The sequence below is a fragment of the Felis catus genome, chromosome C1, assembly GCF_018350175.1.
Source record: "Felis catus isolate Fca126 chromosome C1, F.catus_Fca126_mat1.0, whole genome shotgun sequence".
Classification (NCBI taxonomy): Eukaryota; Metazoa; Chordata; class Mammalia; order Carnivora; family Felidae; genus Felis; species Felis catus.
The window spans coordinates 1132636-1159553 of NC_058375.1; the positions used below are offsets into that span (position 1 = coordinate 1132636).

The 26918-nt window shown below is 65.0% G+C and overlaps 1 protein-coding gene across 7 annotated transcripts in view; it reads right to left on the reverse strand.

The window, feature by feature from the left end:
• Nucleotides 1–600: 600 nt before the first annotated feature.
• MORN1 (MORN repeat containing 1) overlaps nucleotides 601–26918 on the reverse strand; it is a 52068-nt gene continuing 25750 nt past the window's right edge. For 3 of the 7 annotated variants that reach the window (XM_023257970.2, XM_023257969.2, XM_006934228.5), the window contains 6 exons: nucleotides 25736–25859; nucleotides 25157–25329; nucleotides 13628–13767; nucleotides 13443–13519; nucleotides 2790–2836; nucleotides 601–912 (listed from right to left, as the gene is read on the reverse strand). In XM_023257970.2, the coding sequence (XP_023113738.2) occupies nucleotides 764–912; nucleotides 2790–2836; nucleotides 13443–13519; nucleotides 13628–13767; nucleotides 25157–25329; nucleotides 25736–25859 (710 nt within the window). In that variant the 3' untranslated portion in view covers nucleotides 601–763. Of the gene's footprint in view, nucleotides 913–989; nucleotides 1320–2789; nucleotides 2837–3837; nucleotides 9842–13442; nucleotides 13520–13627; nucleotides 13768–24420; nucleotides 24620–25156; nucleotides 25330–25735; nucleotides 25860–26918 lie in introns of those variants that run through there. The other 4 variants (XM_006934229.5, XM_045034949.1, XM_019836022.3 and 1 more) reach the window with 4 other exon arrangements.

Sequence of the window (26918 nt, forward strand, 5' to 3'; positions counted from 1 at the left end):
TTTCTCAGGACGAGAAGTGGCGGTGGGCCTCGCGGCTGAGGGGCAAGGCTAGCCCCCCCAGCACGGGGTGCACACAGGGTGAGCCCAGGCGTGGAAGCAGGAACTGTGCGCCCACTCGGGAGAGGACGCAGGAGGAGGCCCCGCCACCTGCCCAGAGCCCCCCTCTCCCGGGCACCGGGTGCATTTCAGAGGCAGCTGTAAAATCCGAGAAGTGTCCCTTGCCCAGTCCCTGCAGACACGAAGCTTGTTTCTGGAAAGCCAGTCACCTGCTTACTGCCTCTTGATTTCTCCTTTGGCAGCCGTTTCCAGTGTCCCCAGGCTGTTTGCGGGGCGGGGGGAGGAGGGGGACTGAGCCACCCCCCAAGGTAGGGGTTGTGGCAGGGAGGCAGCGCTTGCTCTGACGGCTCAGTCGGGCCAGCGTTGCTGCCAGACTCCGTAGCAGGGGGACCGGGACCGTCCCATCCCCAGCCCGGCCTGGGCTCAGCCTGGGGCCCGGGGGTGCCAGGCGGAAGGGGGTCCGGCACGCACCCAGCTGAGCCTCCACGGGTATCCTGGGTGTGCGGGAAGGGGCTTGCGTCTGGGCGAGGCACCTCTCGGCAGTCAGTGCTGAGCATTTTATTAAAGCCAGTGGCCTTGGGGTGCATGAAAGGTGGCCCCTCCGGCCCCCACTCAGGCCACTGGGAGGAGGGTGCCCTTGAAAGGCAGGGGTCTCCCTGGGGGACAGAGGACACCGGTGGCTCTCGGGCACATGGGGATGGTTCTTCTAGCTCAGGGATTCAGGGCCTTCTCCAGGGATGGGGGGCTGCCGGTCCGTCCCCTTCCCCGAGACCCGAAGGTGTTTGAAGGCGGTGGGCAGCACGTGGCCCAGGAAGGGAGGGTCGGTCACATCGCGGATCATGACGACATACTCCCCTGCAAAACACGGGCGTTCAGACTCGGTCCCCAGTAGTCCCCCCCTGTCTGGGCCCCTGCCCTGGCTTCTGCCCACCCCCAGACCCTGCCCAGGACCTCAGGCGTCCTCCCGGGCCCTGCGACCCCGGGACCTGGCGCGCGGAGCACCCCTCACCCCCGATGGGGCTGCATGACTGAGTGCAAGGATTCTTTTGAGAAAACTCCCCATCTTTTTAACAGAAAAGCAATTCATTTCCTCTAAAAGGTTTTTTTAAATAATTAAGCCTCTGAAGACACCGTCGTCTGGTTCGTTTGAAGCCCCCGCCCGGCCGGGCTCAGGCCGGCGAGTTGGGGGGGGGCCGCCCTCCAGGGCGCCCCGGGGATGGAGAAACACTTTCCCTTCTGCAGTCTGTAAACTGTCTGCAGAGCTTCAAAGTTGGAGAAACCATAAAAAAGAAAATAAGAAATAACAGAAAGTGTGGTTGCCGTAGAAACCGTCCTTTTCCCCTCCCCCGAGCCCGAGGGGGCTGGCACCGGAGCGTGGAAAAACCTCGCTGGGCTGGCCCGGGCTCACACCAGGAATGCGGCCGCAGCTGAAACGGGGCGCAGGAGGCGGCTCACACCGTCAGAGAGAACATTCCAGCGCCCTGGTCTGGGAAGCAGGCGCTCCCCTCGCTGCACAGTCACCAGGGGCTGTGGACACCCTGTGTTCTGGCGGGGGGGGTGGGGGGGTGGGGGGGGTGGGGGGTGGTGGCAGGATGGGAAGGAGCCTCGGTGGGGGGGGCAGGAATTTGCTGGGCTTTGAGTCAGTTCCTTCAGAAATTCGGGGGGCCTGGGCGGGGGCCCGCGTTCTGCAGCCCCGGGCACCAGGCCTCCCTGGCCGGCCTGGAGGAAAAGCCACGCATGGCAACGCCACAGTGTTTCCAAGCAGCCGGTTTCTAGGTGTTCCCGGGAACACGGCTACACCAACCTGCGGCCAGCGCGCCGGCTGGGGGGCGAGCTCCGCGGGCAGCGGCCGCAGGACCAGGCCCAGCCCTCGGCTCACCTCCCTGCTGCGCTCTTCTCCCCGAGGACGGCAGGGGGTCTGGCCGGTGGCCACCGTGCCGGCCTCAGAAGCCACCCGAGGCCCGGCCCACGCGGCCTGGCCGTGGGCCCGGTGCCCAGCGTCCCCACAGAGGCGGCGCGGCCACCCACCGGCTTCACCCCTCGAAGCCGGAAGTCGCTTCTCCTCGGGGCCCGGCCCTCCTCCGGCCTGTCGCCCATCGGACCCCGCAGCTGAGTGCAGGGGGCGCCCCCTCTGCCCACGCACGAGGGGCCCAGGGTCCTAAAATAGGGCGACCACAGCACCAGCTTTGCTGGCGTCAGCAGACTCACGTGGCTGCTGTTGGGACTCCTAGCGCCGGCCCGCACGGCAAGGTGGGGGGCGCTGCCCAGAGCCCGGCCCAGCCCTTCCCCACACAAGGGGGGCTCTGTGGGCCACAGGCTCCAAATACACGAAGGGTTGAGGGGACCCAGACCTGGAAGCCCGCCGGCCTTCCGATCGGGACCCTGGACACAAGGAGCCAGGGACGTTCACTTCGTCCGTGGAGACAGAGAGGCCCCCCACCCGGCACCCGCGGCCATTCCAAGGGCCCGGGGAGGGCCTGGTGGAAGCCCATCCCCCATCCGTGCCCCCTCCACCTGGGGTGCCTCTGGGGGAGCCCAGAGGGGCATGGGGAGCGGCCGGGCCGGGAGTCGCCCTCTCTGATTCCCTGGCTTCCAGAGTCAAGACGAGTGTTGGATTTAGGGGTGCGTTCAGAGGAAGGGAGTCTTTCCAAAAGGTCGGCAACGATGATACATGTGGATTGTGGGGTGGTGGGTGGAATCGCCCCCCCCCCCATCCCCTGCCAGCCACCTACCTGGGAAGGCCGCAGCCGCGGGCTCTGCGGTGGCCGCCCCGTCAGGCCTGCAGGGAGAGGAGAAGGAAGCCCCTGAACCGCAGCCCCGGGGCCCTGAGGACAACAGAGACCCTGCTGTTCCTGCCTGCCGGCCTCAGGCGGGCACAGGTGTGACCGTCCTGTCCTCCGAGGCCCATCTCTGCCTCCCGAGGGTGGAGCGTGCCCCCGTCTGGACAGCTCTCTGCCCCTGGGCCCGGTGCCTCGCCGTCTAAACCCAAACATGGCCACAGAGGCTGGAGCCAGACCCCAACAGACCCATCCCTGTTTCCACAGCTCTGCAGGATCAAAGGTTCTTTGCACGGAGCCCCCACAATGCCGAGCAGAGAGGCCACTCCGAGAAGGGCTGGCACACCGGCTCTGCTTGGAAGTGACTTACCAGTGGTGTTTATTTTCCAGCGGCAGCCGGGCTCGGCGGGGCCCTGGTGCGTCCTCCTGTGTCCCCCTCAGAGGGACCGGAGGCCATTGCTACCTGGGAGCCTCATGGGAAGGGAAAGAAAGGGTAGCAGGCAGAGACAGGCTGTGCGGGGTTCCCTGGGCCTGGACCCAAGTCCGAGGGACGGAGACCCTCACTTCTCACGTGGTGGCCGCGCGGCGGCCACAAGAGGCCCTGACGGGCAGCCCGAGGCGGCTCAATCAAGCCCAAGTCTGAGGGCTTTGACCTGACCGGGGGTTTCTGCCTGCCCGCAGGGGTGGTCACCAGGAGGCCACCTTGGGGACATGAGGGTGCCGACCTGGACCCCCAGCTGCCAGATGCACCTTCTTGGTGGGACAGAGGCCCCAGAGCGACGGGCTGGGCTTTGCCCTGAAGGATCTACCCGAGGGCCTTGGGGGGAGCCACGGGACTCCTCCCACCCCGGCCTCCGTGGCTGGTGGTGGTTTCCTGTTATCAGAGCTGGGGGTGGAGGACGGGGGCTCCCTGGCATCGGCTCGGCGACCTGCCAGGCTCCGACCCCTTGCCAAGCTTAATTACCACGGGCATGGTTTGGGTGATAAAAAATTAAAGACAAAAGATTTTAAAATTACTTCATTTTGAGCGGGGGAAATGGGCCTTGGCTGGGACCCAGGAGCCACGTTACAGATTCTGAAATGTGGGTGAGGAGGGGAACGCGGATAAATAATTCAGCACTAAGAATAACCAGAGTCTGTCAGCCTGCCAGAGTCAAGAGAAATAGACGGGGTTATAAGAATCCTGAGAGTTTTTACAGAACCCCCAGGGCCTTGAGAAATCGGAGGCCGAGCTGGGAAGCAGCTGGGGAGTCTCGGTGTGAGGAGAGGCCAGAGGCGCCGACTGATCAGCGGACGGTTCTCCCAGACCCGCGGGGTGGGGACTCGGCGTCCTGGGAGGCGGTCCCGAGAGGCCACCTGCTGAGGGTGCAGCGGGAGCCCTGGGCCGCAGCGTGACAGCAGGAACACTAACTGGGCACTGACTGTGTAGACAGCACTGAGCTGAGCCTCCAGGAATCGAGGTCAGAGCCAGAGGAGGGAACAGGCCCCCTCTGGGAACCGGTGCCGGCGCCTCCTGGGCGGAAAAGGGCGCTGGGAGAGTCGGGACCCAGGGGCCGGGCGGGGCTGGGGACCCAGGGCTCCGGCCTGGTTTTTTCTTTATCTGTGGCTGGCGTCCTTGTCCTCATGTTTCCTGTGCTTGGGGTTCCTTGTGTCTTGAATCTGTAGGTTTATAGTTTGCGATGAGTTTGAAAACACGGTGGCCGTTATCTCTTTGACCGTCTCTTCGGCCGCGTCCTTCCCTTGCGGCGCTTGGGAGCCTCTGATTCCGTGCATGTTTGGCGGAGAGGAGCTGTTCGGCAGTTCCAAACGCTCCGCTCGTGAAGCCCAGCCCTGCTTCTCTTCCTGCGCTTCATCCGGGGGGTTTCTGTGGCTGTGCCTGCAAGTTCACGCCCCTCCCGCCCACCCCTGCCCACACACATCATCTCTGGGGGGCGGGCCCACTCCTTCACGCCTCACGTCTGCCGAGCGTGGCCGGTCTTCCCTGCCGGACACACAGAATCCAGTGACGACGTCTCATGCCGCCGTCTACTGGCTCTTCCATTGGTGTCCTTTCTGGGTCGGCTTTGATCGGTTCATTGTTCCTCATCATGGGTTGTACTTTCCCGCTTTCTTTGTGTGCCTGGTAATTTTCGGTCAGATGTCAGACATTGTGAATTCTACTTTCTTGGCCACTGGCTGCTTTTGTATTCTTATAGTCTTGATGCTGTTTGGTTACTTAGAGACGGTTTGATCCTTTTGGGTCTTGCCTTTAAGGCTTGCAAGGTGGGGTTCGAGATATGGTTAATTCTTCCCCACCACTTAGTACTCTTCTGACGTCCTGTGAGTTGAGGTCTTCCGGACCGGCTCCCGGACCGAGCACTCTTCACAGCCCCGTGTGAGCTCCGGGCAGGACTTGCTGTGACCCTCTCGCCGGTTTTCCTGGCACGTTCAAGCACGTTCCTCGCGCTCTGCAGATCTCTAGGACTCCCCTCTCCCGTGCTGCCTCCTGCAAGCTCTAGCTGCCTTAGCTGCCCGGGACTCTCAGCTCCTTCTCTCCCCTCGTGGGGACCCCTGAGCCTGCCGGGCCCCCTCCCTGCACTACAGCTGGAAATGCTCTGGGAAGTGAGCTGGGGCCTCTCAGGGGCTCCCCCTTCATCACCTGATACCCAGTGTCTTGAAGGCTGGCCATGGTTTCCTGGATCTTATCCGGCTTGTTACCTGTTTACCTGTGGGAGGGCAAACCCAGCCCCTTACGGTCCCGCATTTACAGACCAGACTGAGACGTGGTGCTCAGATGGCCCCAACTCGTGTCTCCGTGGCCCGAGGGCCGGGGCTCCTACTGGAGGGCAGGGCGTGAGGCCTGTGTGCCTGCTAGTCGGGGTTGTCCTTCCAGGGCCCCCAAGGGGCATACTGTCCTGACTGCTTGTGTCGCTGTGAGGTGGGGCCTGGACCAGTGTGAATACTCTGTGGTGAGGTCCCCGTCGTGGGTCTCCTGGTCCCCATCAGGCCTGGCGGGCCTCACCCGGGGGACCAACGGCCAAGCTGGCACGAGGAGGGGACCGGACAGCCTCCTTTCAGGGCCGACAAGTAACCTGCAGGTTCCTGTCAGGTTCCTATCAGATACCTGAGTGGCCCACAGGCCCAGCTGCCCTCCCCTCGGCACCGCCGGCCCTGCCGCTCCCCCTGACCCGTGCCTTTCCCTTTCCGTAGGACCCGAGAGTGTCCCGTCTGAGCCGAGCCGAGCAACCTCAGCAGGCTCTCCTGCCTTCACCTCTTCCAGGACAAGCGTGTCTCAGGACTGCACTGAAACACCATGCAGCCCCCCAGGGACGCGCCTCGGGACTCCGTCCCACCGGAATTACCAGCAGCATGTCTGACCCTCAGCAGAACCACTGCTGAGGCGAGGCCCACAGCAGCCCGGGCACGCCCAGGTGGGCGGAGCTGTGGAAACGGCCATAATTGAAGAGGAAGCCTGAGGCCGCCCAGCCAGACCCTGGCCCAGGGGACCGGAACCCGGCGACCTGTGCACGCTCGTCCCTTTCCTGGGCAGCTGAACAGAGGGGGGCAGCTGGGGAGGGGACGTCAAGACCCCGCAGTCAAGCACACGGTGGGTGGCAAGAGAAGGGGGGTCCCTTGGGGGGAGCCAAAGGTCTCTGGCAGCCTGTGTGACCCGGGCCTGTCCACCCACAGGCCCACCAAGGGACCTGCAGGGCTGTGGGCAGGGTGGCCCCGTGGCCCGGCAGAGGAGGGCCGTTGGCTACAGACCCGACTTAGGGCTAGAGGGCTGGGGAAGCAGGCCCGCGGCTTGGTCAGGCCTGGTCCTGACCCTGGCTGTCATCAGTTTTTCAGGCTGAGGTGGGCACGTGGGCAGGCCATGGGGTGTGGAGGCCCTGAGACCTGACCTGGGCACGGGGACCAGTCTGCCTGGGGCTCAGCATGGCGAGAAGGCACCCATTTCCCGGCCGGGGAGAGCTTCCCGCCCAGCGCCGTCTAGGTCAAGGCCCCGGGTCCCGGCCTCCGCCCACAGCCGTGTGGGCATCATGGCAGTCCTCCGGTACCGATGGGATGTGCCGGCTTAGGGAACCGGGGAGCCACGGAGTCCAATGCCAGTCAAGGCAGAGATTGGGGAAAACTGCCACCCTGAGGGCGTGTGGTCCGCAGGGAAGCGACCCGGCTCTCCCGACCTGCTCACGTGGGACGGGAGACCCGGGGCTCTCTGTGGCCCCCACACAGAGCCTATAAGGAATTTCCAAAATCAGAACGTCAGCTAATTGTTGGAGTACGGCTGGCCCGGATTTGGGGCTGAGCTGGAAACCATCACCACTCCCGGGGGACCCCTGGGAAACAGGAGCCTCAGGGCTGTGGGTCCCGAGTGACGGCCACGGGCACGGCCACGGGGTGCCGTGGGCACGCAGCCCCGGCTGCTCCCCCTCTGCAGAGCGTGTTCTGCTCCACGGGGCACCCAGGGGCACTGGGGTCACGCTGCCAGAGAGGCCCCGGCAAGTGAGGCCCCTGCTTGCACAGGCGGGAGAGCGGCCGGGGGCCTCGGATGGCGGGGCGGGGAGGGGACGTGAAGGTGTCCCCCCCTCCCCCCCCCCCCCCCCGGCCTGCAGTGGGCGTGTAAGGGTTAAGGCCCCGCCTGCCGCCAGCCTCCAGCCTCGGTGCTGTGCTGTGGGGGTGGGGTGGGGTGAGGGCGCCCCATCAGCCCAGCTGTTCCCGCCTGGGCCTCACACCTGCTTCCGTTTATTACTCCTGCTCGGACGATGGGGCTCAGTCCTCCATCTTTAGAGTTTCTGAGAAAGCAGAGAAACCCATCAGTCTCTATGTCTGATTTTCCATGAACATGCCCGGAGGAGCCTCCAGCCCGGGGGGAGAGTGGGGGGGGGGGGGAGGCCGAGCCCACTCTGCCAGGGGCCGGTGGCCAAGGAAGGGGTGACGAGGTCCCCAGGGGACCAGAGCCCTCTGCCTGGCTCCCTCTTGTCTCGGGAGCCCTCCCCCACCGCGCTGCCCTGGGGCTCATCTGAGATCAAGCTACCCGTCCCCCCGGCCCCGCACTTTGCTGGGACACCCCTGGGAGCAGGGCTGCCCTACAGCAGACACATTGCCTGGTGACGCAGGCCGCAGGCCGAGGAAGACCTTCCTAGCTGAGGGGCCGGCGTGTGCCAAAGGCTGGCGGGGGGGCGGGGGGTTGCTGTGTGTGGAGAACAGGGCGGGGGCACAGGTGAGCCGGAGGGGGTGCCGCAGGGCGGAGGGGCTGAGGGCTTCACCCCGGACCTTTGGGTAACGAAGCACGCACTCCAGTCTCCTGAGCTGAGCCCTGTGTAGGTCACAGAGCGGAGGGAGAGAGGGTGGGGGGCACCCAGAAGTGGCCCCAGAGGTGGCCGTGGTGCAGGGAACGGGATGCGTGAACCCCCCCCCGTAGGGCAGCGCGGGGCAGTAGCTGGCTGGGCCCCGCGAGGAGCCAAGAGGCTGATCCGAGGGCCTTCCTGATTGGACCCTGCACTGCCCCCCCCCCCCGCCCCCTTACCCCCGGCACTCAGACGCGGGACAGGCCACCAGCCTGAGCCTGTCGTCTCTGGGACCCCGGTGACCCTGGAGGCCCCCGCCCAGGGCCCTGCTCTTCCCTGGGAGAGCCCGCTGTCCGCCGCACGCTTCTCGCTACATTCCTGCGGAGACATTCCTGGCATATTACGGAATTTCACAACATGACACAGGGCCCCGTCAGTTCCTGAATGATGTGGAGTTGTGTCAGCTGCAAAAGACGAAGTCTGTTGTGTAAATGTGGCTGTGAGTCTGCCCAGCCGCCCGTGAGAATTCCACTGAAACGGGGCATTCTCCCCCAAACCCTAAGTGCGTGTCTTGTAACAGCACGACGCGGCGGCCAGTCTGCCCGGGGGTGGGTGGGGGCCTCGGGCCGACCTTGCCCGTGACTGCTCACTGCCGGCTCAGCACTCGGCCAGCCCGGAGCCTGATGTGCTGGCCGGCACGGCCCCTCCCCTGCTCACCCGGAGAAAAATGGGTTTAATTAAGACTTCCGCGATTAGTCACTTCATCAGTCACCAGGCCAACACAGATGGGGCCAATTACTGTTTTTACTTGAATAGATATTTGGTGCTGGCAACCCCTCCGGGCAGGGTCGCGCAGGTGACCGCTGAGCACCTGACGCAGGCCTCTGACCTCTTGGGGAGGCTGTCCAAGCCTCCATCCCGGGCTCCTCGCTGACCCTGCTCCGGGGACACGGGTCCACCTGCCGTGCCCCCTCCTCTGCCCTGGGGCCTGGGTGCTGTCCCGTGAGACCACCACTGGCTGGCCCCGCCGAGACCCGCAGATGCCCCGGGCAGGGGCCTCCAGGGTCAGCCGGATCCAGTCGGGCAGGCCCGGCTGGGGCCCTCGGAGCACAGCCCCAGGCCCTGGGGATGCAGCCTCGCCCCAGGCCATGGGCACAGAGGGTCAGCCTCCGGGCTCCGCGCAGGGCCTGGCCAGCGACTGCCCCTCTCTGCTCCAGGATGGGGTCCGTGCACAAACCCCAAAGCCATCTGCAGACCACCCCCAGGCGGGGTCCACACGGAAAGCGCCCACGTGACCCTGGGGAGGTGGGAAGTCAGGTCCCAGACTCTGAGGGAAGAAGTCAGGGCCGTGATTCATGCCATTTCCCGGGACATGGCTCAGGGCCCCCGGGACAGGGCTCAGGGCCCTCCCAGCAGGGACCCTGCTGAGCACGGCTCGCTGGGGTCTGTGGTGAAGCGCTCCGAGCGGGCTGGGGGCAGGGCACGGGACCACATGGCTGCACCTAAGTGCCCCCGTCCCCAGGCGGCACGCCCCACGAATAAACGGTGAGAGCACGTGTGCTGGAGGGTAGAAGCCACTGCGGGCCCAGCGGCCTTGGCGGGTGACCCTTCACCTCCCTTCCCTTAGCCAAAATGCACAAAGGTGATTCTCCTCAGTCACTGAGATACCGCAGAACTGCGCCTGGAAGCTGGAGGCAGCCAGTTCTCTCCCTTCTTATGCAAATCAAACCTCCGCCAGCTCTGAAATGACAGGGTGGCGCGACCTTCTTCATCTTTGTGAGTATGGAGGCACCTTTTTCAGTCGTTTCCATTGGGCGAGCCTCCTGGAAGTCTACACTGGGCTGCTCAGCGGGCAGGGTGAATAAACGAGCAAACCACTAGTGGACTGTGGCTGCTGGGGGTCACCAGGCAGAGGTGGGCAGCCCAGGGCACACAGGTGACCAGGGGCGGGAGGCTCGGCGAGGACGCAGAGGCGGTCCCTGTCCGTGAGGCCGCACGTGGGCACGGGCCACGCTGCCGCCGACCCTGAAGCTGACCCGGGTCACCCCGGGCGGGCTGGCGGCTGCCCGGACCGCTTCGGACATTCAAGTCAGCCCCGTGGCCCCGCCATCCCTCGGCCTGCGGGAGCTCTTGGACCGTGCCGACACCCACAGGCCATTCTGCGCCCCTGGACCCTGGGCGCGGGGAGGAGGCGGTGTGTGGGCAGAAGCCATCTGCACACACCCCCACCTCGCCCCCACGGAAATTGTTAACACCTTGGGAACCTTGCGTGGGGACCGTGTTTGCCGACTGGCCGGGGACTGGGGACAGGCAGGAGGCAGGCTTGGAGCAGTCTGTCACCGGCTTCTGCCAATATCTCATCTGAGTGAGTGGGAGGGAACCGTGCAACAGGGAGGGGGCTCTGGGGTCGCTGGGGGTGGGGCAGAGGAGGCAGGTGGAGCCTGGTGGGGAGAGGGGGCTGCCCCCTCCCGGCCTTTGGCCTCCACGGTCCTGCCTTCCGCCCTCCATGGGGGCTCATTCTAGACCGGGAGGCAGGCTGTCAACCCACAACCAGAAACACAGACTTCTAGGCCGGGATGCCTGGCTGGTCTGTGGTCCATGCGTTTGCCTGAGGCAGCCTGGGGTGGGGGGGCCAGGGGGAGAGTCGACAGGGCCCTGTGCCCCATTTCAGGGGCTGGGTCAGGCCCAGCAGACCCGCTCCCCATTACAGAAAGTGGGGTCCGAGTGGTGGCCTCCCCGGGAAGTTGGGGTGTCTGTGAGATGACATCACAGCCCATCCTCAGCAGGGGTGAGGTTGTTGCGTGCCACGTGGGGGCTGGAGAGGGGCAAGGACTTTTGGGGCAGGGAGTGCCAGAGTCTCCCTTCCCCTGCCTCCCCCATGGGTCTGGCGTTCTCAAATGAGAGCCCCAACCTGGGACCTGGCAGCCGAGGGCTCCGCAGAGTGTCAGGAGCATCTCGGTCCCCCCGGTCCCATTCACGTGGAGACAACCGCCCTGCAAACACCCTGACCCTGGGGGTGGGCCAGACCGGACCCACACATCTGAGACCCCGAGAGGGCCTACCTTAACGCAAACCAGACCCAGGGGGAGGTCCGGGGCCCCTGATCTGCCCGAGTCCGCCTCGGTTGCTAGAAAGGATGGTTTTCTTAGGATTCTAAAAGGTGGGCTTTTGGGGTCAAGAGCCAGGTTTGGATGCTGGTGTGGGATGCTGGTGCCTGAACCAGAGTAAGGAGCCGGGGGGGGGGGGACATGGGGACAGTCCACATCCCCGCAGCAGAACTGGTAGGGGGTGCTGGGGCAGATGCTGGGGGCCTCGGGGTGGGCACAAGACACCCAGATCGGGTAGGGGGCCTCGGGGGCACAGAGCAGGGGCCCTGGAGAAAGTGGTTGTTTGGGCAGTGGGGTCTGAGGCAGGTGACGTGCCACACGGACCCTGTGACGGGGCAGGGGAGGTGGGCTCTGGAGGGCGCTCGGCGGCCACAAAGGGCTTTTTGCGTCACTGCTCAGACCTATGCCTGCAAACGGGCCCTGGGGTGGGGCGGCCCGAGCCCCCGAGTTCCCACTGAAAGCCATCCCTGCTGGGGTCCTCTACTCAGAAGACCTTGGAGCCCCGGCCACGGGCACCGGCTCACAAGCAGAGCCCTCCTGGGATGGCGAGGACCCCGGGACGAGGACACTGAATTTCAAGCACCAGAAACGACAGAATGAGCGGGTGCTGCCTCCTGCCCTCAGGAGAAACCAGACATCGAGGGCCTTCTCTGTGTCGGAGGAAGATGGTTCCTCGTCCCACAGCCTCCAGCTGCCCCCCCCCCCTCCCCGTTACAAAAGGAAGCAGTAACTCTGCCCCGGGCACGGATGGGTCTGTGCGTGTTGACGCGAGTTATTCCGCGCGCGTTGCAGCTTTGGGTCACACGTGCGTGCCCGCGACCGAAGCGCGGGCTGAGTGTGGCGTGTCAACGTTCAGCAGGATCTTGGCTTTTTTTTTTTTTTTTTTTTCTTAAAGTCTGTGCTTCTCCACTTACTGTGTGAAGCGGGCCTCATATTTGATTCACAAACCGTGACTCAGAACGACACAGGGTGGCACCTTCCCCTGGAAACAGCTCGTCCCGGCTCCGCCTCGCGAGTGGGATCAAAGACTTGTCAGCCTGCCGATACTGTGCCAGCCTCCGGGTGTCCCGGCCCGTCCCACGCCCGCTGGCGTCACCGATGAGCAATCTAACTGCGGAACGTCCGCAGGCTGCGGCGGCTCAGGACGGATGCCTCGGGCCCTCCTCCCGTTTCTACTCAATGCCTTATTTTCCTAGGGTTTTGCCGTTGGGTCTGTGCCCACAGGCCTCTGCTCTTTTGTGAGGCTATTTCGACGGGTGCCCCGGAGCAGACCGCGTGAAGAGAGATGTGCGTGTCCCAGGCCACAAGAGGCGCCGCGGGCACGCTGGCCTTGGCCACTTCCCCCCCTCCCCCGGGCTGATGACAAGGCTACACACAAGGGTCAGAGGCCTGCCCTTGCCGGCAGGTGGGCGTCTTCGAAGGCCTGGCGCCCCTCCCCCAGGGGCCACGTTCTCCCCGCCCCGCCTGCAGACGGAGGGTTCCTGCCTTCTAAGAGCGGGCCGGCTCCCAGGGTCCCAGCCACAGCTTCCCGATGTGCTGCTTTCGGCCCCAGCTCTGCTCTGCATCCCCCAGAGTCCCCACGGAACTGCAAACCGGGTTGGGGACAGGCCGGGGGTGCCGGGGGCTTGGGGGGCAGGGAGGTGAGCTCAGTCCCACCTGAGCCTTGGGCCACATGGCCTGGCAGGGGACAGGCTGCTCCCACAAGCAGTTGCCAGGAGTGATTTCTCTGGAACTCAGCCTTCCTCCTTGCAGGGCCCCGGGCTGGGAAGAGCGTGTGGCCGAGGTACTGGCAGAGTGGAGTCTCCTCGGCCCCCACCGTGGGGCTCGCAGCCCCGACCTGTGTGTCTGCTGCAGGACGGATCACGGGCCTGCGGCAGGTATGTGGCGGGCCTCTGGCCGCCTCTGCCCACCCTGTGGGCCCCTCCTGGCCTCCGAACACAATCAAGGAGCATCGTCCCTTCCGTGGGCCACCCGGCTCCGCCAACCTGGACCAGGGCCCGGCTCCCCTGAGGCTGGGAGCCTGGCTTCTCCTGCCGTCTAGGCCGCAGAAGTGCGTGCAGTCCCTGGGCAGACTGAGACCATGCCTGTGGGGTCACAGGGTCGCCCGCCTGTGGGAAACCGAGACCCCGGCCCCTGCACGGAGCGCACACCTGGGGGGGGCCCACCTGTGGTCCCGCTGATGGCGAGGCCGGACCAAACCCCCCGAATGCCCTGAGTCGGTCAGTGTCTCCTACCTGCTGCCTCCTGGCGGGTCCTGCGTGGTGGGCGTCCTGCCGGGGCCCAGGCCCCCTCTGGGCCTGCCACCTGCCTTCTGGAAGGAGCAGTGGGGGAGGGTTCAGAGGGGCAATCAGCACATGGGCCTCGGTGCCGGGCACCGTGTGGACAGAGCCCTGGGGGGGGGGGGTCTCCCTGCCCATACCTCACGGGGGTCGTCCAGGAAGAGGACGGGGCTGTACCCGGGCGGGGGGGGCCCAAGGCAGACGTCCGAGAACCGGGCACAACCTTGTTCCACTCGCCTGCAGTCCTTAGGACAGTGGGGCTCGCATCCCCGGGCTTCTCCTGGAAGGTGAAGGACAGAACATCCCTCAAACAGCACAAAGCTAAGATGGGAAAGAACCTGTCACATGGCCCCTGACGCAAAGCTTCTGTAGCTCGGACGGCCGGGGCACTGGCCGTGTGGCTGGGGGGACGGGAGGGGGCACAGCCTGCTCTACACCACGCAGTCTCCCTGTGGGTATATTTTGGGGCCCCTGGCCTCTTGACGCCCCCTCACCTGGGGTCCACCCTGAGAGCCCTGCAGGCTGGTGCCCTGGGGCTAGGAGGGTCTCCTGCCACACAGCCCGTTGCCTGAGGCCCTGGGCGCCAGGTCAGGACCCGGAGAAGGACATTTCTACGTCATGGCTGCATGCTAAGGTGATGTCAGACCAGGTCCAGGAAGAGTGTAGAACATGGGGGCCGCTGGCAGCCACCAGCCCCCACAAGGGGCGAGAGCCCCCCAGGAGACCCCCAAATCCTCCAGGCTGGGCTGGGCCCTGCAGGAGGTACCCCCACCGTCGACCCTGTCCATCCTGGCTTTCCCTACTCCTCCCCTCCCGGTGTCCTGAGGTGGGACGGGGCGTCTCCTGACAGTCCCCTCCCCAGGCTCCACCGCACTAGACAATGGACCTACAGCCCTGGCTGTCCCCTCCTTCTGTCCCTTGCACAGAAAACTGGCTGCTGAGACGGGGTCGTGAGGTTGGTGAGGGCCACCGGCACTGTCCCAGACACGAGTGCATTGGGACCCGTTATCCTGTGGGGGCTGGGCTCCCAGCTCTCCTGACTGACCTCTGTCCTGAGGTCCCTGCCGGCTCTCACACAGGGAGAAGCCACCAGGCTTCTGGTCGAACCACAGGGAGGGGGCTGGATGGGGCCGTGGGGACAGCTGGAGGTGGACAAGGCAGGCTGGACGCTCCCGCCAATGGGGGGAGCTCAGTGGGTGGAGGGCATCTCTCATCCGTGCCCTGGATGGGGCCCAGGGGCCGTAGGCATTAAGTCCCCTTCCCTGGAGCCCAACTTCTGCAGGGAGAGATGCCTACGGGCCCCAGAAGTATTTCCAAATTACAGGTAGGGAATTATTTCTCTCAGAGGGGTCTTAATGTCATCATTATGGTGCATTATAAAAAGTAAAGTCTTTCCTTCTGCAAGGACATTCTTTAACTCAAGTCCTTCTCTCCATTAGCTTTTGCTGTCCCCACACTATTTATGTCCTGGGCAACGACTGTGAACCGCGTTGCTGACGGCATGATTTCTGTTTCTGAGCGCAGCGACAGTTTCCAGCGGGCCTGAGAGGAACCAGTTGTCTGTTATCGACGCCTCCGGCCAACGAAGGCCCCGGCTCTGTGTCCTAATACCCCTGCCAAGGTGACCGTGCAGGAGTGGGTCCCCAGCGCCCGCCTCCGACAGCAGCGGCGTCAGACCGACCTGAAATGTGCCAGTTTCCCTGGGCGGGGGTGGCCGGGGGACGTGGGCACGGGGCCCGGAGCACGTCGCCTCCCTGGGCTCAGGGGCCCAACGACCACGGCACCCGACGCACCGACCCGGCACCAAGCAGCTGCCCGTGGATCCTCACAGGACTCCCAGGGCCTGTCAGGGCTGGGGCTCTGTGGTCACAGCCCCGTGGTGAGGAGCCCCGGGCCCAGAGAGCGCTGCAGTGCTGGCCTCCCCGCCTGCCCACTAACACCACGTCACCCAACGTGGCTGGTAGGCGCGTGGAGACCAAGTTCGGTTCAGCCACAGGCTTGACATTCTCCGTCACCTCCTGCCATTCATCGTCCCCGGACGAGAAGCGGCTCCGAGACCCCTTTTGGTCGAAAGCCAGAGAAACCCAACACCAACGGGCTTAAACCAAAGCGGTGGCACGTCCGCGGTGCGAGGAGGGGTCCCCGAGATTGGGCCGCTCGGGGCCAGGAGACCTCTGGGTGCCGAGGCCCCTTCCCCACATAGTGCCACGTGGAACTTGTGCACCTGACCACCCCCTGTCCTCGGGCCATCCCCGAGTCTCAGATGTGACGCCGCCTTCCCAGAACTGGGGCTCAGCCTGCAGCCGCTGCTCCTGTCCTGTGCCCCCCGAATTCAGCCCCAGCTCTTCCCGCTAGAGCTGCTCTCGCGGGGCTCCTGGGCTGATCACAACGCTGTCACTGCAGCCTGGCCGTGCTCGGGCCCCGCGCGTCGGCCCCTCTTTTTGCACACGGCCCGGTGGCCTCCTTTGCCTCCGTGTCTCAGCTGGACCGTGGCTTCCCAGGTCGTGCGTCCAAGCGGTGCCTCAGCTTGTCTCTGCCCTGCATGTGCGATGTCCCAAAAGGTCAGGCCTCCTGCCGTCCCCAGCCACCCCGCCCGTGTGTGGACCGCAGCACAGGGCGTTTGTGGGGTGGGTGGTGTCCCGGCCAGGCCAGAAGCCTCCTATGCAGCTTGTGCCCCAGCCCATGGTGGAAGGTCAGGGAGAGACCTCGTGGACCCTGCTTGGCCACTGAAAGAGAACAGGGCTCTCTGGTCGGCTTAGGAGTTTAAAATCCACTTAGAAGTGTGTCCTCTCAGAGCGCCCTCTATCCCGGAGCAGGGGGGCCCGCAGCCCAGGGCTCCACAGGGTTTGTTGAGAATCTGGGTTTCCCACAACGGGGGGCCGCTGTCCTCAGCCCTAACATCGGTGCACCTTGCCTGGGCACCAGTGGCTGCAGCTGACCCCCACCCCCCACCTCCACTGCTGGAGGCCGGTCTCTTTTCTCCCCCGTCCGTGCCCCTTTGGGTGGGGGCCTTGCTCCCCGTGGGGGTGTCCACCACATTCGTCCAGCTCCCGCCTCCTCGGGTCAGTCACCCACCTCCGCTCCCTGCGGACACCTGCACGTGCTGCCCCCCAGACCCAATTCCTACCCCAACTCCGGCTCGCTCGACCAGAAACGTGGACGACATCACCGATGTCCCCCCGTCCTGGTGTCCCCTCAGCCGCCATCACAGGGCTCAGCCTCACACCTAGCACAGGGACTCACCACTGGGTGAGACACCCCCCCCCCCCGACCCCAGCCCCAAACTCCCACTGACCTCCTCCTGCGTCCTGAGCACATGCCATGCCCTGTGGCCACAGGACTTCCGGGGCCAGCCGCACTGGCTACTCCTCACGTCTTGTCCTAGCTCACGACCGGGCCGCCACACTGAGCCTCTGGACGCTTGGCCCCTCTGGCCTCTGCTCACGCCCTGCCCCCGGGGTACTGCTGCAGGTGTCGTGTCCCGGTGGCCCTGGCCCTGCCACCATCCATCTTGCTGTCACGGGGTGGCCATGTGCACCCCCAACACTCACCCCCTCCTGCGGCCCCTTCCTCACCTTGTCTGCCCTGTTGGCAGAGCAGATCCCCCTTCCCGGCCGCGCTCCTGGCCGGAGCCCCCACCCTCCGAGAGAGCCGCCTCACCACGCACCAGTCTCAGGGGACCCATTGTTCTCCTCAGCCTGGGGACAATGTGGGGACAGCGTTCTGGGGCGAGGGTCCCGCCCTGGCCTGCAGGGGCCCTTGGAGCTGGTCCTGGCCTCTCTAGGGGGGCACTGGCCAGCCTGGCTGACCCTCGAGGCAGGGCCCCTGCCCAGAGATGCTGACCCCAGCTCCCAGGAGTTATTTCCGAGGCCTCTATGTCGATTTTAATCATCAGCAAGATAAAGGTCACTGCTGCGTCCGGGGGGGCGGGTGGGGGGCGACTGGTAACGGGAGGCTGCACCGCGGGGAGATCGGCGCTTGACCTCTCTGGGAGGAAATGTCGATTAATTATCTTTTTACAGCCAACTCAATTAGACTCCCTAATCACCTGTGTAGGACGCGGAGACAAAGGCGGAGCGCGGCCCGAGTAAACAAGGCTGCGCAGGCCGGGCCGTGACCGTCAAACGGCCGCTGGGGGGCCCCGGGCGGAGAGCCAGCCACAGGCTGGAATGTTTTCTTCATTTATATGAAGAAAAAAATAAAATGTTATCGGCCCTGAGGGGCCGAGAGCCGTCTCACGTGGAGGTGACCAGACACACCGCGTTAGTATTTAGGGCAGAGGCTCAACCGGCCAAGGAGCTGCTACCTTCCAAAGGCAGAGCGGCCTGTTCGGCGAGGACTGGCGGGGCCGGGGTCTCCAAGGCCCAGAGGGCGAGGAGGCAGCGTGAGTGCTGGGCAGGGCTGGCGGGGGCACCCTTGGGCCCCTTCTTGGACGGCCCGGTCTCCAGACGAGGGCTCCCTCGAGGCCGCGACGCCCACCACCCCCCCGCCCACCACTCGGTTTGTCCAGTGGGCGCCCGGGCCCGAGGCGAGGGCTGGCCCGACGTGACCACGGGGCAGGACCTTCCAGGTGCTTCTGCTCCACCTCGACCGGATGTGTCCGCACGGTCTGCACCCAGCATGGAGGCGCCCTGGGGACCAGCCCAGAAACAGGGGTCCCCGTGTGGGGTGTCTCAGGCCCCATCTGGGCTGCAGGATGGAGGCCCCCCGTCTGCGGGCAGGGTTTGGTTCAGGTTTCTATCCAGAGGTTTTCGAATCCATGAGTTTCCCAAGGGGCCCGTGTGAGAGCCAGGCCTGCAGGCAGCTCATGGCCGGGCCTGGCCGGGCAGGTGTTTAGAAGCCCCGTGCCCTGTGGTGGCTGCGGTGGACCAGGACCCCGGTCCCTCGGGCTGAGCTCGGCAGGGCCGGTGTCTGGGGCCACAGCACCGTTCCTGACGAGGAACCTGGTGCCCGCCTTCCCTCCCTTTACTGAAGCGTAGAAAATGGATTTGACACAAAGCCACGGTCCCCGTTGGCCCATGTCCTTTCTGGATGCTCAGACTCATTGCCCCGTCCCTCTCCTACACGTGTGTCCTTCCGAAGGGGGCTGTGTGTGCGCTCCGCAAAGTGGTTAAAGCCTCCTCCTTCCAGAAATGCCAAGACACTTCCTGCGACCCCGAGGGCATGCGTTACCTCCAGCCTCGGCTCCTGGGCTCGGTTGTGCTGGAATCGCAAAAAGGACTCGAAAGGGGCCGGGACTCTGTGGTCAAACCCGCAGGAAGGGGGGGAGGCACTGATTTGGGGTTCTTCCTGAGCCTGTCTCTGATGTCTCCCCATCCTTGACTCCGGGAGCCTCCGGCAGCCAGGCTGTTTGTGCCTGGCTGGGCAGAGCGAGGCCAGGCTGCCCCCGAGGTGACCAACGGGGACACCAGCCCTACGGGGCTAGGCAGGCAGCCTGACACCACACAGGGCTCCCCCGAGGGGTCCCCTGCTCATCCAGTGGGAAAGCAGCAGAGGAGCGGCCCTGGGGACGTGGGGTCTGGACACCGCGGCTGACCTCCAGCTTGGCTCCTGCGCAGGTATCAGCCGGGAGGCTGTGCCCGGGGCTGTCTTCTTGGGCGACACACGCGGCAGTCCTGGGGGCTCTCGGGACAGACCTGGGCAGAGGCCTCGGGGCCCACGAACGGGCCTGGAGCGTGACAGCTCTCCAACGGAGGGGGCCGCCTGCAGGTGCGGACAGCGGCAGGACAGGCCGGGACAGTGGCTTGGGGCTCCCGGCCAGTCCGGGGTCTCTGGGGTCTCTGGACCCCAAAGCTCGCCTCCCACGAGGGCTGGAGTTGGCCTCGGGCCGGGGTTGTGCCGATCCCAGCAAGACAGAACTCATGGCCCCGTGTTCTTTCTGGGAGGGATGAAAGGAGGTTTGTTGTGTCTCTAGGAGCTGCCGTCGGGGGAGATGCGCCGTGGGCAGCAGCCTTTACTAGGAGAAGGAAGCTGGTCCTGAGGCTTCCAGAAAGGCCTCGAGGGGCCTGCGGCCCACCAGCGGAGCGTGCTGTGAGGGGCTGGGCACTAAGGAGCCGGCCGTGACCAGGGGTGCGGGCACACGCTTACACACACCCCCCACACGGGAGATGTGCACACAGATGCACACGGTGCCACACAAGGGTGCTTACACACGCAGGCCCACGCTCAGCACACGCCTGGCCCACGGGCCCTCAGTCCCAGGCTGACCCTCGGCCAATTCCCACACCTACATGTCTGGCTGGCCATGGGCAGCTCCTCGGGGTGGTGCTCCCTGTCCCCACACTGCCCTGCCATGGGGCCTGGGCCAGGCCTGCCCCACGCCCACCACCGCCCAGGAGCAGAGACTCCAGCAGACCCCTCCCCAGAAACTTGGCCAGGGGACCCTGGACAGGTCAGAGAGCAGGGTGCCGGCCTGGCCTCCTGCCCTCCTTGAATCCCCTGCCTGAAGTAGGTCCTGGATCCCAGGGGCTGCACCCTGTCCCAGGAGAAACCCCCAGCCCCACCAGCTCATGCAGGGGCCTGACACCCACTCCCAGGGGACAGAGGCCCGTAGGCAGCATTGTGGTGACCAGAAGGCCACAGGCTCTGTGACGTGGAGGGGGGGCAGATACAGTGGCATAAACCGCCCCAGGAGGGCCCCCGGGGCCAGGCTTCTGGCAAGCAGGGCTCTGACCACAGGAGACTGGGAACCCCTGCCAGCACGTCCCAGCAGGGGCCCCAGCGCAGGCTGCACAGGGGCAGCTGGCGAGGTGGGACACGTCCCCTCCCCTCTGTGGCTCAACTGTCAGAGGCTAAGCCTGAGGCAGACGAAGACACAGACGAAGTCTTCCGTCCCTGGCCGGCCTGGTGGCCCTAAGCGGTCTGGGGCCTGTCCCTAGGCCACAGGGAAGGGCGCCCACCCCGGCCCACCCTGCCCTGGGGTAGGGCATCCTCACTGCCAGTGTCAGCATGGAGACCCCTTCGGGGGGACAGACCTCCGAGGCCGCGGTCAGGGGCAAAGAGAAATCCAAGCTGGTTCTGGGTTGCCGAAGGCACATCCAGTGCCTTCTAGAGCCGTGTTCGCAGCCGCCCCCCCCCCCCAGGGACATCCATGCGGGCGCAAGCTGGCCACCACGCGAGATCTCGGCACCTGACGCAAGCCCAGGCCAGCCTCCCTCCCTCCTTTCTCTCCGGGGCCCCCCGGAGATCTGCTGTTAGGGGTCCCGGAGGTGCTCCTGGGGCTCCTGCCCTGTGGCTGTGCCCACGCAGCGCCAGGACCCATGAGCGGCAGGTGGAGAGGTGCTGGGGAGGGTGGCCAAGGCTGTGGGAGGGGCTCACTCCGCGGGCTGTGGTCTCAGATCGCGTGGCCCCCCCACCCCCGGGGTTGCTTGGTTTCAGACGGACGCAGCCCCTGACGAGCAAGTGTATCCCCTGCTCACGGCATTGCCTGGAGGCACCATAGGATTTTCCTGTACTTGTCTGGGACGAGCCCCCCCCCCCCCCACCCCAGGATTCCTCCACAGGAAATTCACGGCACAGATTTCCCTTTAAAAGCAAGGATCTTTCATGGTAGCTACGCTGCCATAATTAACCATAGACAATTAATATTAAAATGCGTTACCTCCCCCCTCCCCCCCCAAGGCAATGAAATTCCCAGAAGTTCTCTGCTATACATTGCGCCGCTTATCGGCAAGACTGCATTAGCAGCAAAGGGCACCTTGATTTTTAAAATCATCTTACAATTAGGGATGATTCTTCGCAGACCGCATCTGATGAATGCTCGGAACCATGTGTTCAACAAATGGAAAAGAGGGACCACTCAGATCAGTTGGAAACATTTCCTGGGAGGGTTTTGTGCATTTCACACACACACACGCACGCGCGCGCGCGCATGCAACGTGAGGTTCTCGCCCTCCTAGGGCTTTATCGGGTTCCCAAATCCAATTTACGGGGATTGTCTGGGCCGAGTGGCCCGCCTGCCAGTGTCCCTGCAGCCACTCTCGGCACCTGCGGCAGGACTCCGAGGGCTCACACTGCCAGGGGGCGAGCGGACGCCCCCCTGACGCGATCAGCACAAAAGGGCATCCCGCTTAAGGCCGAGGGCGGGAACTACAGAAGGTTAAGCGTCTAAATATAAAAATCTCTGTGAACCGAACATCATTATCAGCTTTGTTGCTACCGCGTGGGGGCTGCAACGTCACCAAAGGCTGCGGGAAGCCTGGCGCCGGTCCACGCCTATGAAATCGTCTTTTCTTCTCAACGGAAAGCAAAGTGCTCGGAAGTTAAAAACCATGAGGCGGCTGACGTAGTCGCATCAAAGGGAGAAGAGGGTCCTGAGCCCCGCGTGGCGACACGGGGCCTCCGGGAAGTACTTTCTCTGCTCGTTTTACTTATTCGTGCGACGAGAAAGCAGGCGTTTGGAGGCTTTCTGTCCTGAACCGCCCGTGGCAGGGGTGAGGAGGAAGCCGAGAAGCCGGTCCCGGGGGGCGTGCGCGAGGCCGCGCTGGAAGGTGCCAGCTGAGCCCGCCACGGGGCCGCCGCGCCCCGGCGCCCTCGTCAGCGCCCGCCGCCGTGGGGCCCCGTCTCCGCCACTCCCTGCCGGTCTCGCGGAAGGAGCGTCTTCGCCTCCAGCCCCGGTTTTACGAAGCCCGTTCGTCACTGCCTCACAGTCCCGTGGCGGGGCCGGGGCGTGAGGGCGAGGGCTACGGGGGCGCGGCGCGCGTAGGACACCCTTCCTGCAAAGGGCTGCAGAGGGAGGGCACCCGCCTCCCGCTTCCCCGTCAGCCCCCGGAGGCGGCGGAGGCCTTGGCTGCCGGTGGGTTTGCTCACGCGGCGTCCCGACTGTCAGGCAAAGGTGCCGGTCGACGGAAACGGCCACCCTCCCCCGGTTCTCCGGCCACAGAGCCTGGTCTTGGCCGGCACACTGCGTCCCTCGTCTCCTCGAGGCCTGGCGCGGTCACGTCACCAAGTTCTGGCCGACGACGTGGAAGCAACGGCACGTTCTTAGAAGGGACGCGGCTTAAAAGGGAGGGCCCTGGCTCCTCATGCTTCCCCCTCCCAGCTGCCGGGAACAGGGGGCATGACGACGGGCGCCTGTGCAGCCTTCTAGGGCCACGCGATGACGCAGGAAGGGCGACGGAGCAGCGGCATAGGAAACAGAAACAGGGGCCCCGGTGACCATGGGGGACGGCACCCCAGCCTCTGAACATCCACACGAGAAGCGAACCTCAATGGAGTTGAAGCCGCCGCTGTGCTGTCGGAAGGGGGCTCGAGAGTGAGCTCAGGAGCAGGGACCCGGAGGCGGGGCTGCTCTGAGAACACGGAGGTTCGCTCCGTGTTCCCTGTATGCGAGGGGGCTGCCACACGACGGCACAATTTTGCTTTCTTTCGAATAACGCTCAGAATAAGTTGAGGCTGTCTGTCCCCAGAGAGTCACAGAATGAGCCGCTTTGGTTAAAACAACAACAAAGACTTCCTTCTTTCCCGCCCAAGCAGCTCCGTGTCCTGGCCGTTTCCGGTTTTCCCCACTCCCACGCGGGTCTCGGGTACCGCCCGGCCGCCCCGCAGCTGCCGCCTCCCGGACCCCACAGAGCGAGCTCCCCTGGTCAAGCTGTGATTATCTGGGATTTTCTCGCTCACGGCCGACTCCTATCCTACCTGCGGCAGCAAATTTGCACTGACTTCATTTCCTGTTTGCAGACGGCCGGCCAGTGTGTCCATGACCCAGGGCCACCCCGGGCCGGCTCGTCCGAGGGCTTGGGCCCCCGTGGGGCGAGGGGTGCTCCGGGGCAGCTGAGCGGGCAGGACGCAGTGGCAGTGTCCTGCAGAGAGGCTCGGGCGACCCCTCCTGACCCAGGTGTGTGTGTCCCTGGCGCCCCACCCTGTGAAGGGACGGGAGGGGGTCACGAAGGGGTTGGCGGTCCTGGGAGCAGATGCCGCTCACCATCGCTTTACAGAAGAGGAGACAGGTGTGGAGAGGCTCGGCCAAAAAGCGGCAGAGAAGCAGCCACCTCCCGGGTCAGCCCCCAGGGCACCTGGCAAAGGACCCGGGGCCTCGGGTCCAGGTGCAGAGCTCGAGCGGTTCTCATAGGACCCAAGGCGTGTTCCCCTTGGTCTCCCCAAAGGTGATTCTCTACGGCTCCACGCCCGTGTCCTAGCAAAGCCGGAAACGTCTCTGAGCATGTCGGCAGCCGGACACCAGCCCCGTGAGCACAGGGTGAGGCCCGCTCCCGAGCGGCGAGCACCCCAAACCCGCACAGCGGGCTGGGCCCGGGCCACCCACACCAAACACCCGGCCGCGGACGTGGGCCCCCCTTTCCGGGCCAGGTTTCCACGGAGACCTCATCACAGGCTCTGAAATCCCTGCCGGTGGAAGGTGTGGCGCCCAGAGGGTGTTTTTACGCAGAAACATGAGACCTACTCTGCCCTTTGGCGTAAAGTTGCTTCTATAAACCGAGTGGGAAGCAGACGAGGGGTTGTGGCCAGCCCCCCCGGGCCTCCCCCCACGAGCCTCGGGGCCCCCGCCGGCCGCTGGGGTGTGAGGCGCCCCCACACAGAGGGCCCGGCCCGGGCCCTGGTGCAGAACACTAGTCCCCCCGTTCTGCTGTGACCTGGGAGCACCCCCTGCGGCATCCAGGGCTGGGGTCCTGATGGGGGACCGGCCCCTCTTCAAGGGCTAAGGAGAACGTGAAGGTCCCCGCGGCTAACATGTGCGTGAACTTGCCCGGTGGGGACCCCGGAGTCCCGCTGATGACCGTGCCCTGGTCCACAGGACCTGATGCAGCTGCTTCCCGTGGCGAGGGGACCAGGCGGGACCCACAGTCACACTCGCTGGGACGCCTCCGGTAACGCACATGCTCCCCCCATTAGGACGTAAGCGGTGGGGCTGCATCAGCTTGTGTGGGACCCGGGGTCCCCGGACACGGTGAGCTGCAGAGATTAAACTCTGATTTACCTCCGGAGCTCCAGTGCTCTGCTTCCGGCAGTGGTTCAGAGGACTCCATGGAGAAGCCGGGCCAGGCATCCACGGCAGCAGCTGTCAGGCACCAGGAGCCGTGGGGCCAGGTGCATGTGGAGTTGCTGTGTGCTCCGGGCAGAGGCGGAACCAGCCGGAAAACCAGGCAAACGCTGGCGACCGTTAGGTCTACAGACGCCTGTCCCGGGCGGGTGGGGGCTGTCACGAGGGCGCGCTCCCGTCCAGCCACAGACCTCCTGGCGACAGTGGCCGAGGCAAACCGCCAAGGTCTGACAGATGCAGAAACAGGCCCGAGGCCCTCAGCCCAGGGGCCACACTGCACCGCCAGGCTCTTGTGAATGAACAAGACAGCCGGCAGTGACCAGATGTGCATGTGGCGAGGGCAGGACGGCCGCCATGGCGGTCCCCGGGCTGCCGTGCCCCAGCCCCACCACGGGCTCTGGGCTCACACAGTAAGAACGTGCACCCGAGGGGTCTGGTGCCCAGGGCGGTAGCTCCCAGCCTGCCTTGTAACCCACAGCAATGGCGACCGGCCTGCTCGGGTCTGGGCACTGCCTTCCTGGGACGTTCTGTCCCCTCCAGGGCCACTGTGCCTGAGTTCTCAAGGGTCAACTTTATTTTCCCCCTGCCCAGGTTCTGAGGCGCCCGCCATCAGCCCACACACCCCGAAGCACTCACGTAAGCTACCGCCAACCAGCTGGTCAGCTCCACTCACCGGGAGGGCCACCGGGGATGTCCCTCTGGCCTCGAGATGTGTCTGATGCCGCTGCTGGCTCCCGGTCTCCCCCGGGGAGCAGTGGATCTCCTCTGGCACTTTCCAGGGCAGCTCTGGGCTCCAAGGCCCCGGACTTGGGGCTCCACAGAGGATAGGCGATGCACTCAAAGCCACTGCAAAGGGGACAGGTGCGACTGGGCTTTGCCGGACGCCAAGCTGAGAGGGACACCTGGCTGTGGGGGACACGGTGGCTTAAGGGTCCTTCCAGGGAGGAGGGGACGAGGCGACCACTCGGAGACTAACGTGGTGGGAAGCAGGGAACGGTGGGGGGGGGGGGGACGGTCTGTCCGGGACCACTGGAACCACGCCGCAGCCCCAGCCCACCTTCCCCTGGCCCTCTGCCTTCGCTCCTGCTCCACTAGACAGAGCGTGTCGTGTCTGGTGGTCACTACTGTGTCCCCAGTGCCCTCAGAGTCCTTGGTGTGGGAGCCACGTGCGGACGGGCCCGGGTCGAGTAGTTCTGGGCCATTCCTCCTTGTCTCCCACCCCACACGGGCGTCCGGGGTCGCCCATACTCACAACGGGGTCTGGAAGGGTGTCTCCGGGTTGTCCTTGTCCACTTTGAAAAAGCTGACCTCTGAGTAGGCTGGAAGCTGCACGTACCTGACGCCAGCCGAGATCTTCAAAACCCGGCCATCCTCGCCTTGGGAAGGACAGAGAAGCAGGCTGAGCCAGGGAGGGACAGAAGAACCCGGGTCTCTCCCTCCCTGGTCCTGGGCCGGGCACCATGAGGACCGTTGTAGCAGACCCCCCACGCGGGCAGGGCTGGCAGAGGCCACGGCCGTATCCAGCTCGCGCTCCCTGCCCACCGTCCCGGCTCCTCTGCCCCCCTGGCCCTCAGCTGAGCCGTCCACGCTGCCCGGCACCGCCACCCCTCACTGGGGATCCCGGGCCTCAGGGCACCTGGCTGTGCCTCTGGCTGGGGGGCTCTCCTTGATGGCCAGCCTCAGGGTTTCACCTGCTCAGGGGCGGGGGGTTGCCCTGGCCGAGAGCAGTCACACCGGAGGCTTGTCTTCACCGCGGTTCCACCTCCAGGGAGACATCGCTGCTTGTGGCCCAGCCCCCACCTCGACCTGGGGGATGGCTCCACCCCCCTGGTCTACACTCCCGGGGCACTCGGCACAGGGCCTGGTCGCGTGGACTCTGAGCGGCGTCCGTGACGCCCGTCATTCAGCCCCCGTGGAAGAGGGGACAGAGCAGGACAGATACTGCAAGTACTTTGACTTGGAAGGAGGGGAGTGGAGGGCGGAGTCGAGGATCACATCCCAGTATGGTCTCATCGGCCTCCGCTCTTGTCACATGATGGGGCACCCGGGACCAATATACGCTCCTACCTGAAGCAACCAAAAACGCAGACAAAATATAATGATAACATGATGGTTTTCAAGATCCAAGGACAGTGGTCCCTGAGACGGGAAACAAAGGGTGTGGAGCCCATAACTGCCCAGGTCACTGCCTTGAGAGAAGGTGGACCGGGTACAGGGAGAGGGACTGGCAACCCCAGGAACCCCCTCAGTGAGGACACAGGGCTGAAGGGGGAGGGGGGGAGGACAGGCACATAGCAGGAGTCCTGGAGTCCAGAAGGCAGAGGAACAGAGAAGCGTGTGGGGCCTCTGGGTGCACAGCAGAGCACAGGTTGGTGCACCAAGTGCAAGGAAATGTCCCCAGGCCAGGAAAAGACCCAGGAAAAGACAGGGCGGGA